Raw genomic sequence first — 12,495 nt, 5'->3', positions numbered from 1 at the left:
GCTGTTGTACCCATGCTTTGTAACGGGGAGAAAAATCAGTTTCATGATCATTGAAATAGATCTAGGATAAACTAGCTGTTACCCACGGGCTTCACCCCGCGTTTCACTTCAAAAGTATTAATAAAACTATTGATTGGTCAAGTTTAGCTGAAATAAACAAAACAGAACAGGTACAGTAATACCAACAAATAATCACACCTGACCTGTAGGTAATAAATTGAAAGAATAACACAAATAAGTACAGCTGAGGTATTTTTAACATTAGGTATAATGGAGAGTTCCCTTTTGAAAGCAATTCCGACCTTATAGGACAATTTATGAAATAATGGATAGTTTTGTGCAAGGTTTCTCGTCATGACGAATATTTTATGTATATTATTTATGGGGGTGTGAATTGTAGTTTTCTCAAAAGTTCATGGGTACTTTGAGCTTTATAGATAAAATAATATAATAACATTTTAGATCAAATAATCCTACGACCTGTCTAAAATTGTGAAATGACCATTTGGCATTTATGATTGTTAACATTTAACACTCCATGCCCAAAAAAGCTAGGAATTTAACAAAAATTTATAAAATTTCAGTTGTTTTCTAAAAAGTGTTCTACAGTTCTTTCTGAAAATTACCATGATATACCATGGTAACATTTTTATAGTTTTTTTTTTCATTTTTTAGAAATTTTGATTTTTAATGGGATTTTCACATAAAACCCCACAAAATAACGGAAAAATCAAGATTTTCCCAAAAATGGCCTGAACGATGATGATAAAAATTTAGTATGTTTAGTCCTTTATACTCTGAACAAAATGGTACAAATCCCATTTCTGTAAAAATTACGGTTCAAAAGTTTTGAAAATTATGTTATTTTCCCATAAAATAACGGAAAATGGATTTTCTAAGAAATGGCCCGAACGATTTTGATAAAAATTTAGTATGTTATAGTTGTTGAAATTACTTATAGTACTTTGTGTAATGGCAAAATGTTTGCCTCCTAGAAACTGTCAAATAGTTAATAGCTTAATATCATATGTTGTTGGTTTTGTGTTATGTAAATAAGATCAATAATGAAGAATGGTTTGAATAGAAATAAAGTTTGTTACAAGTTCATCTATGTCCTTATTTAAATGTTAAAAGCTATAATTAAAAGTAATAAAAGTAAAAGTAAACCTACAAAAATAAACAGAAGGTTATGGGCCCAGTCCCAGTAAAAGCTTGTAACAATAACTAAAAATATTTATGTGAAAATAAAATAGAAATAAGGGTAAGATGACATCAGTAAATAGTGATGAAATAGTGTGCATACAAAAACTGAAAGACTCTAGCACATTTCCTATGTGGCATTTTGAGGTAAAAATATTATTTACTGCAAAGAAATTAATGGACATAGTGGATGGAACAGAACTTTTGGCTAAATGTGGACGTGATACAGACAAAATTGAGAAATGGAAGACAAAAGATGCAACTGCTAAACATGTAATATTGAGAACAGTTGATAACAAAGTGAAAGTCCGTCTCATGCCATGTGAAACAGCAAAATAAATGTAAGATACACTATTGAGAATATACAGAAAAGACTCTGGTCAACAAAAATGTTTACTACTTCAAGATTTTTACAATTTCAAGTTTGATCAATCCAAAGATGTAAATACTAATATTAGTGAAGTTCAAAACATTGTTTGTAAATTAAAATGTCTAAATGAGGAAATCACAGAACAAATGATGATTTCAAAGATAATGACTATCCTCCCGGAACGCTTTAAGCATTTCAGCAGTGCCTGGGATTCTACTCAGGAGACAAACAAAACCCTCGAGAATCTTATTGCAAGACTGACTCTAGAAGAGGATAAAGTGAAAATGGCAAGTAAAGAGGATGAAAACGTATCTTTTAAAGTGGAAGCAAATTATGGAGGTAAGAAGAAGAAAGTAACATGTTTTTCGTGTGGTACAACAGGACATCTTAGAGCAAACTGCCCAAAGAGATGGTGCTCAATATGTAAGAAAAACAATCATGATGAAAACAACTGTATATTTAAAGTCTGTCGAATTTGTAAAAAGACAAATCATAGAGAGGAGGACTGTTTTTTTAGGAATAAAGGTAAGCCTGAACAAAATACATTTAATAAAAGTCACAAAAACGCTAAAATAGCTTTTTTGAGTAAAAGTGAAAAATGTCTAAACGAATTATGCCAATTCATTGTAGACAGTGGAGCAAGTTCTCATATGGTAAGTCAAAGTGAGTATTTTAAAGAAATTTGACAATGTTCTGAGAAAATAAATACAGCTAAAAATGGTCAAAGTATGTCTGTAACAGGGGTTGGTTCAATTGAATATGATGAATGCTTATTAAAAGATGTGTATTGTGTTCCTGAATTATCTAAGAATCTTATGTCTGTAAACAAAATCACAGAAAACAACGGTTCAGTATATTTTGACGATAAAAAAGTATACATTTTAAATGAAAAAATTGAGTTTCCAGAAAACTGTGATGTGATTGAGGGTGATAAAGCTAAGAAAGGAATGTATATAGTAAGTATAGTACTTTGTGTAATGGCAAAATGTTCTGTCTCCTAGAAACTGTCAAATAGTTAATAGCTTAATATCATATGTTTTTGGTTTTGTGTTATGTAAATAAGATCAATAATGAAGAATGGTTTGAATAGAAATAAAGTTTGTTACAAGTTCATCTATGTCCTTATTTAAATGTTAAAAGCTAAAATTAAAAGTAATAAAAGTAAAACTACAAAAATAACAGAAATAGTCCTTTAAATTCTGAACAAAATTGTACAAATCCCATTTCCGTATATTTACTCTCACCGCTTACACATTCTCAGGTGGAGTGCCGCCTTAAATGTTAAAATGGTGAATTTTCTCATGCTTCCATGGAGACCTAATACATTTACTTTTGAAAACCTCAACTCAAAATTTCAAACATCCAAGGGGCGTAGCCCAAGAGGAACTCAGGGAAATGAATAGGCCGATGGCATTCCTAGATATGTGGACCATCTTTGTGCTTAATTTTGGCTTTATCGGTTTAGTTATTTAGTCGTTACAGCTGCCCAGACAGACAGACACCATCTCAATTTGATAATAGGGCTATTATGGATAGATATTAGATGGATAGATATATTTTGACTATTGATACAACCAGAGGTTCCATCCCCATGTTCATTTTTTTGCCAGTTTTTTTATTAGATTTGACGTAGTTGAAGAATTGAGTCATTGACAGAGTTGAGTTGTGTGTGCTGTTGCAAATTACTGATTTCTGTTGAATACACCAACTTTTTAACCAAGTCATACTGATCGGACGATTTATGTAGGCCCTAAGCTATTGCATCTGACTTTCCCTATCAACTACATATATCGTTAACGAAATAAGCAAGAAAGTAGAAATTTACACACTATAGTTCGGCCGCTTAGAAAACGACCTGCGCGCTAATGCTAAACCAATGCTGGAGGAGGTCGCTTTCTACGCGGCCGAACTATAGTAGACTCTGTATCAGGCTCATTAAACAAAGTGTACCATACTTTCAGACTGAGATACCCAGAGGAAGCGCACTGATATTGCCCACATGTCTCTTTACTTTCATCTCGGAAAAACAATATTGGACCCAAGGCATATGAAAGTTTGATAAGCACATTTCCAAGCACACTTCAGTCATAAACTCTTAATTTTATAGTACTCCAGGAAGAGATGTTTCATACAAGGCGTGGTAGATGGGTGACAGCGAAAAACTAATGATGATGAGAATTCTGCAATACGCTAAATGGTTTTCCATGCCACCAAGATCGTTCAATAAGGCTTCCGTGATAACGCGACGACAAGGGGTCTTTTGGTGGCACCACCGCCGTCGTCGCCACCAACTATGCAAGTGAACGGGTCCATATTATGCTGTTCTTAATGGATGCCAATTTACAAGTAGAATTTTAAAAGGTTGCTAACTATATACCGAAACAGCTTAGGACCTCTTTGCCCGTTAAATTATGACGCTATTTAACAAAGGATCAACATCAGATTGTAACAAGACATTCCAAAACAAACAAAAATACATCGCAGATGACATGTCCCCGAAAGTCTCTGCCAGACGCAGGATCTTGTCCAAGAACAGTACTATAATAACTATATTTAATAGGCCTACTGGATTACCAATTAATAGGATGGGAATTTATAAAATAGAGAATTATAAAAAAATATGATTTATTACAAAGAGGTTTATCCCAATTATATAACTGTACCAACTATACAGTGCATGAAGTATAAAAAAATTGAATAGCATATAATAAGAAAACAGAGGTGAACCAAATAACTGCATAACTTTTACTATTACACAACTTATTGTTTTGTAGATTATGTATTTCATGATTGAGTTAGCTTTAATTTTAAACAACAATACTAAGCAAAGTAAAAATAAATATTTGCTACAGTAACAATTTCTTATGCCTTAACCTACATTAACTGATATACAGCATTTATACAATGAGTAACAAAATTCAAAGGAACTGTCAGATTATTTTATACCAGTTGGAATGACAAAGGAAATATAATCCGCAGTCTCTCCCCATTCTGTCCGATGTGTCTGGAATATGTAGATCCAAACTGCAATGACAGCTGCCCAGATGGAAGCACCAATCCCAGACAACACTACATCTGCAACAGTATATCATTTATTAGATTTGATACTATTATCTGAATTACAAGGGTTATCATCCGTAAATTAAGGCCTCCATTGTGTTTCCATCACAGCTAACCTATCAAGATTAAAATTTAAATCCAAGACTAATGTCGTGTTTCTCTTTCTTCCATCTATTACTATTACTAATGGTTATGAGATGATAAGTCTCGTCAATGTATTTGAAAACAAAATGAAAATTGACAGGCACTTGTTGATTTCTATGGTCAATCTTTAATTAGCATCGAAGTCTAGCACTAATTGACAGGTGTTGATGGAGTTTATCTAAGAAAATGTGCACAAGGAGTGGGGGAGTACGAAGTTGGCCTTTTCCTGTTGTAGACACACTGCTGTCGATCATCAGTCGTATTTGAAACAATGACCAAAGTGAACACATTTTGAACTTGGATTGCGGTGACTAAAATAGAGGGATTGTCGAACTAAACAGAGGACGCAGATCATCAAGAACTATGGCCATATCATGGAACTCCTTAACACACCAACCAGCAAACAAAGTTTCTTAAAATTCATTCACTGCCTTGACAGAAGCCCGCTGCTGGCCCGTTGTGCAGATGACTATGGTCTTCTGCGATCTCTTAAGCTGAAACAACTATCGCCAGCTTTCCATTTAAAAACTTAAGACTTCCACAAATTTTTCTTGAGATACATATGGGCTATAACATTTTTATAAACTTTTACATAGCCACTCATACTTACACCTTTGGATTTGCTTTTGTTCTTCAAACGGTGGTTTTCTAAATGCCTCTTGGAAGAACCAAACAGCATTCACCAACCATACAAAGGGCAAAAAGGCGAATCCAGCTGAAATGTAACAAAATTTCTCTTTACAAATTATGTACCGGTATACATACTGTAGTTTTAAAATTCTAAGGATTAAGTAGGCCTACTGTAGGTCTACCCATTTACTATTTATCAAAAGTGGCAAAGTTTGATTTGTACTTTACCTTTATTGTTCATGTTTAGATTGTTTTTTGGTTAACACGTTAGCTACCGATCGCCACATGTTTGCGACGCTGCGTTGATTGCCACGGCCCAAGATATATACATTTTATTATTACACATAGACGGGACATGTCACTTGGGTGTACATGCAGACCACGGGCCAGTGTTAAAAAGTTTTTCCAACTATCATGTGACGTCACTAATCATATCCACAGACCAAGTGACGCAAATGTGACAGACATCCAGGTTGTAGACCACTGCAGAGAATTCAGTGGCTTTAAATAGACCGTTACAAAGATATAAGCTTTTGAATAACATGTGCACACCAACGCAAATATGCAAGGTCATTCTATTTTAATGTGACCAGCTGTCGTATCTACGACGGCAGTCTATGGGTAGAAACCGGCCGTCACATAAGCTTCTGTGCTAGTCCATTTCACAAATTCTTGAACAAAAGCAGTTTGGATCATAAACAAATGACACTGCTTGCCTAAATCCTACGAATAGCATTAACATATGGTTTAAACAGTTCCATTTGAGCAATATTAAACAATGATTACTTTCAAGCCAGTAATTTGTTAGGTACTTTGGTATTGTCTGGAGGCCACTTATTTTAAAGGGATTTCATTTACATAGGCCTACAGGAGTTTTAAATAACTACAAAGTTGGAAAGAACATACTTTAATTGACATACTGTATACAAATTTGACACAATTACAATTAGTGGCCTTTGAGTTCTGCCTCCCAGAAGGCAGTGATGTCGGCGAGGGTGAGTTGAATGCGTCGCCACCGGTAGCTGCCACATGTTCATGTACTCCGCCAAATAGGTATACAGCACGCTGCAGAGGTTATGTTAGGTTGGGTTATCATATATAGCCTATGTTTGTAGGACTTTCTTCGTTTCGTTATGAATCAATGAGTCACACTCAGGACACTTAACTCCAAGATACAGGCGGTGACAGGTGATGCGCACGCTACGGTCAACGACCTGATCTTGGCCAACTTTGAGGGGATTTGGTGGTCAAAAGTATGACTCATCTGGTATTGTTTGATTCATAATGAAACGAGGGAAGTCCTACAAACATATTTATGATAACCCTTTAACCTAAAATAACAGCAGTAGCGCGCTGTATAAGGGTGACCTCCAGATAATATCAAAGTACCATTTGTTAACGATTACGATCCATACCGGGTCTGTTCTAGTATTCCTGGTCCATATGAATGAAAAATTTAGTAAATAATGATAATTTAATACTTTTGCGGTAGCGAACATGTTAAACGAGGTTTAAAATGACTACCTAAAATAACAAGAAACAAATTGTAAACAAAACACAAACTTTACAGTGCACGGGACATAGCTTAACTAAGTAGGCCAAACAATGAAATTGGCTGCCATAACCTAACCTAGGTACTTAACCAACCAAACTTGCAGATAATGAAATAATATCTAAAGAAGGTAATTACTAATCAAACCGAAAGGATCAATCTATATTAGCATAAGTTAGTCCAGTTAAGAAACTGTACCCATTTCCTCTTCACCGGCTCGTTAGCACGTTCGCTGTGGCACGTCAAATGGCAGGTGTATCCCCAGTGTGGTGCAGCCTGCAGCGTCGAACAAACCCGATTGCCGCATGTGATTGGCTTTCCAATTTCGGTCTGACGAATAGCAAATAAACTTAACGTGCGGGGATGTCCTGCTTTACGACGAGAGTCGAAGTAGTTCGCTTAACACCCACAGATAGCAGCACTGCTTGGAACGTAGCCGGTCCCATTCAAATTTTACTGCCAAATGGAGGGAAAAAGACAGGACAAAAAGTTGATTTATAGCCTAAGCTTGCCAGATGGGTATTTTTAACAGGGAAATTTACTACCAACCTACACCACAACAAAATGCAAGTCACACACTACACGCTGCAAAAACGAAGGTATGTAAAAGGCATTGCCGAGCGTTCCCGATCGGGTACGTACGGGAGACCGAGCACCGTACCAGATCGGCAACGGCCGCACTCACCGTGTTAAACTAGGCTACTAGGCCTAGCCTAGTTGATTGCAGTCATGTCAAAATTCATGGCCTATTCTATTTATTGGGGATTTGATAATTAATGCAGCATAAGATATCAGAAGATGCTGAGTTATAGTTTTCAGTCATGTTCCACAGTGGCGATTCTTGTTGAGAGGTTAGAAGTACTGTAGTGATAGGCAGGAATAGGTTCAAGTTGTCTAGACCTAGGCTAGGCCTGGATGGTTATTGTTATTTTACAATTTAGCTTATTTATATTAGGACAAATTAACTTACCACGAAAATACCATCTGCAGAGATACAGTTTCTTATCGTTTTTCATTTTGGTGAGATCCATTGCAATCAACTTTAGAATAGAATTACAATGGAAAAAAATAAGGACTAACTCAACTAATCAATGAACAATGCTATGTTAGGTTACCCGTTACCCATTCATATACCCAAACCCAACCCAGTAGCAAAGAAATTACCCAAATCTCAACACAAATAAAAACCCACTCCATTCCCAGTCAGTCCAGTCCCAATATTGTTATTTGCTGGGATAATGGAAAAAAGCACTGAGCTAGTGCACGGTCACGCTAATGGCATATAGTGGCTAGACGGTGGCCGTGCTGTGATCCGGGATTTTCCGGCTGGTCACGGTATGTTTATGGTTTTATCTATGCTGGTAGTCACAACCCAACTGTAAAAAGTTTTACAGATGTACTACATTAGGAGTTTTGTATTTTAGTTGAGCGAAGATCACTTTCCCTCACTTTGTAACTTCTTTGTAAGGGCATCAGAATGTAATGGCTTGACCAATTGATATGAAATTTGGCCAACAGCTAAAGAATACTGAGCACAATGTTTTGGTAAAAAATATTTGCAAATTTCCTTCTGGATTTTATTTTACGGGTCACGCAATTTCGCTTGTTATTTTAATGTAAGTTGAAAGAAAAATTATATTGAGTTTATGACATATGGGTTTATCTCGTTTAATTTAAATAAGATAAACATATGATAATTGTTTGTAACTGTCTTGTTTACATTTCAATGTTTACTTTCATCATAGGTTAAAGTTGGAATATGTAACAGTTTATCAACGGAAGTAACAGTTTTGCTATATTTGTTTTGAGCATGCCTCAAAGGCCACGTCGTAATATTGGTCGTCGCACCGATAATGCAAAATATTGTAAGAGAGTCGTCGTGAACAAGAAGAACCAGATGAAGCAGTGGTGCAAGAAGCTGATAATGATAGGCAGTTAGCTAATCAATTCCAGTGTGAAAATTTAAAAACGTACATTTTCATGTCCCTGGCCTTTTACTTCGTAGATACTGGATTTTTTGTTTATTATTGTGTGTTTTAATATTTTTTGGGACGGGGGCAACATGTTACACACATTTATTTGGTTTTAAATAGGTTCTAGGTATTTTTTTCGTATTTTTAAAGTCTCGAAATTCACGACCATGACGTGTCCCAAGGGTACATTTTCCAACTTTCACGCTGTTTTTAGACTAATTATTCATGCCGAAATATATAAAGCCATATTTTTATGTCATCAATGGTTATTAAACTTACAAAAAAGGAGCATATTATAATTTTATTGTCATTGCAGACTGACTACCATGACAAAATAAGTCTGTCCCTCGATTTGGCGTCACGACCATTTGGGAAAAATTTTCAACTTTGGAGCACGACAGTGGCAAGCCTGGCGTCGATGGAGTCAGTTGGTTTTAGAGACTAGTTCGGGGTGTACGTCAGGATTATAGTGCCGGTCGTTTTGAGTTGAAAGGAGGAATTACAAGATTAATAAAGGAAAGATTGTGTTTTTTGTAATTTTGGTGTGTCCATGACCGTACGTAGTCATTTGATGAAGTAGACATGGTGTTAATTTTTGTTTATAAGATATTTCAATTGCTAGATTAACCTAGAAGTCCACTTTGTATCCTCGAACATGAGGTGCAGGGCTACCGCCAGAACAGGGCCAAATAACACGTAATTTCACGACCAAAGTTTCACGACCATCGCGGTTTTTTCACGACCAATCCAGCCTTATGGATTATAGTGTGTTTGGTCGTGACAATAACTTTCATATAATTGTAAATTGAACAGTTAAGTTCAATTGAAACACATAATTATATTATAACTAACAGTATAATTGAAGGATTGTTTGGAAAGATTTAGATTATTCCAGACAATTCACGACCGTACCGCTTGTCCCTGACCATCACGTTTATGATTTATATCATAAAAATTTCAAAAATTAAAATATCGTCATATTTCAATGTTTTATACACAAAAGAAGCACACCTCTATACAAACATAACGATTTTTCGGGTCTCAGGTAAGTTTTTTCGGAGTTATACAAGCTTAAAAAGATTTTTTGGCTTTTTTCTATTTTTTGAGTTTTTTAAATTTTGTTCTAGAAAGACCAAATATACCAAAAGCTCAGTGACCTTTTTATTGTATAATGGTCATAAAAGTAAATTAGTTTATAGCAAAACATAGTTATAAAAATAATATCAACTATTTTTAATATTCATTTAAACGTCCGTTATGGTCGTGACAGGATTTTGTGTTTTTCTACTAAAGATGCTCTTTAAAAAGAAAACTACCAAAGATATTGCGTTATCATGGACGTTTTATGAAACTTCAAATGTTAATGAAATAAAAAAAATAATAAAAGTTTTGAAAAAAGGGGGGAAAAAATTGCAAAGTGCTTTTCCTGAAAACGTACGTTTTTAAATTTTTACTCTCCAACATGAATTAGATGCACAAAAATGTTACACTTGCACTAACTGTCATCGCCAACAACTAACAGCTTCAAACCAATCACCGATTTGTTCGCGTTGTCGTTCAAATGCAACTAAATTCACGGTGTTAAATAATATGGATGTGTCAGTCAAGTGTCCCGAACGAATTAACTGACCTGACGATTGTAGAACAAATGTTAATTGCACGAGTATATCCTGCTATGCCCATTACAAAGTACAAGCAAATGGTCAGGATGGCCAGTTTCACTACAAAGGTGCAGTATAAACTATCAGATAAATTTGTCATTCTTTAGAATTGAAATAATATCGGGCAAACAAACGGTGAATCTGTTGAAAGGGAACATATTGAAGGGTGTTAGCTGCTTTAGCCATTGACAATCTTTAAATAATGCTTCTCTCATTTATGCGTCTAAAGGGTAACGGCAGACCACCCTAGTTTAATTAATTATTTACCCTATTTACACTGGGATTTGATGTAATTTTGATATGTATACTTACAGTATTTTTAACGCTGAATCCAAAAATGCAATCAGTTTTGGTCGGAGAGATTCCTAAGTGGCCGTACGGTTATATAATTAATATTAAGCTTCAGTTTTGTTCATATATTACCATATTTGTGGTATGGACGAGTCCAAGTTCTAGTGGCGACTAACACTAAAAGGGGTGGAAGGTTTGTGGAGTGGAAACAGCTGTCAGTTGTTTACATTCTATACTAAACAGACAAAACCACACATGACGCCATGAGAGCAAAATCAGAGTTACAATATGCATTAACTAGATTTTAAAAAGAAAATGGACTTTGGTGATGTTTATAAAATACAATAAATCAACTACCATACATAAACTATTAATCACATGAACATAAATTATAAATCAAAATAGAATTTATTCACGTAAAATATCAGTAATAGAAGCTAGGCCACTGCCGACATGATCATCGTCCTCATTCCAATCCTCAACCATTGACTAAGGCCTCAACGTCTGGTAATGAACGTGCCATAGTGCATAATCCCATAGTACATAATCCCATTGTGTCTAAAAGTGAAAACGTGCCACAGTGCATAATTTAATGTATCAGCAACTAATAAATGATGTTACATAATCTAATCTAATCTAACCGAACCCAACCCAACCTTAATATTAATGTTTAAATTGCAGTTTATGTCAGAAAAGGCATGTGAGGAAGATAGGTCGGACTTTATGCGGATTCCTGACTATATTAAGTCCTTTGAAGTGAGGTTAGATTAGGTAAGTTAAAGGTTAGGTTATAATGAACCGACTCGTTAATTTATGCAACTTCCAGACTGTTTTTGCACAATTGAAATAGTGGGTGAAACACAATAAAATAACAATATCAAAAATGCTTGCGCATTTTTGATATCGTTATTTCATTGTGTTTCACCCACTATTTAATTGTGCAAAAACAGTCTGGAAGTTGCATAAATTAATGAGTCGGTTCATTATAACCTAACCTTTACCTTCCTAATCTAACCTCACTTCAAAACACTTAATACAGTCACGAATCCGCATAAAACCCGACCTACCTTCCTCACATGCCTAAATAAGAATTGATCATTTGGTTTCAAAACGAATTGATTTGATTTCATTCCGCATTAGATCAAGTATAAACAGTTGTTTGCTCTTCTCACTCAGTCCTCACTCCTCACTCTTCACTCAGTACGGACCCGTCCAGACCACGCCATATTACCATTACCTTCAGTAGGTACCGCTCAATTATCCTTGTTAGATTCGTAATCCTAACCTTTGTTTTATGGCCGCTACCGCCACTTAGGAATCTCTCCGACCAAAACTGATTGCATTTTTGGATTCAGCGTTAAAAATACTGTAAGTAGATATATACAAATTACATCATATCCCAGTGTAAATACGGTAAATATTTGCCTTAATTTGATATTGCTGCTGATTCTATATGGTTAATTTGGCTAAAATAATAAACACCCTTTTGTTTGTATTTCATATATGCCATAATCCCAGCAGAAAACGTCATTGGAGGCAGTCATTACTCTGTGCTATTTCATTGGATTACTCTATTTTACGTCAATTGTCTGTTGTGTTGTGTTTCTTGTTTCT

General features: G+C 35.2%; 1 protein-coding gene across 1 annotated transcript; it reads right to left on the bottom strand.

Moving 5' to 3' along the window:
- Positions 1-4,178: 4,178 nt before the first annotated feature.
- On the bottom strand, positions 4,179-8,070 carry LOC128995011 (gamma-secretase subunit pen-2). The gene is made up of 3 exons (XM_054419876.1): positions 7,927-8,070; positions 5,385-5,489; positions 4,179-4,645 (listed from the first exon to the last, which is right to left on the bottom strand). The coding sequence occupies exons 1-3, from the start codon at positions 7,985-7,987 to the stop codon at positions 4,506-4,508; spliced, it is 306 nt and encodes a 101-aa protein (XP_054275851.1). The 5' UTR covers positions 7,988-8,070; the 3' UTR covers positions 4,179-4,505.
- Between the last annotated feature and the right edge of the window lie 4,425 nt (positions 8,071-12,495).

The sequence above is a fragment of the Macrosteles quadrilineatus genome, unplaced genomic scaffold (genome assembly GCF_028750875.1).
Source record: "Macrosteles quadrilineatus isolate MER2022 unplaced genomic scaffold, UCM_ALF_1.0 Scaffold_5__1_contigs__length_97177068, whole genome shotgun sequence".
Lineage (NCBI taxonomy): Eukaryota > Metazoa > Arthropoda > Insecta > Hemiptera > Cicadellidae > Macrosteles > Macrosteles quadrilineatus.
The sequence above is the reverse complement of the archived record's forward strand: the minus strand, read 5'-3'. Positions and strand labels throughout refer to the sequence as shown.

Excerpts from the sequence above, each read along its gene's own strand:
- LOC128995011 (XM_054419876.1), bottom strand. The coding sequence starts at position 7,987 with ATGGATCTCACCAAAATGAAAAACGATAAGAAACTGTATCTCTGCAGA. Across the intron at positions 5,490-7,926 it reads CTGCAGATGGTATTTTCGTG|CTGGATTCGCCTTTTTGCCC; the intron begins GTAAGTTAATTT and ends GTTACATTTCAG. Across the intron at positions 4,646-5,384 it reads ACAAAAGCAAATCCAAAGGT|ATGTAGTGTTGTCTGGGATT; the intron begins GTAAGTATGAGT and ends ATACTGTTGCAG.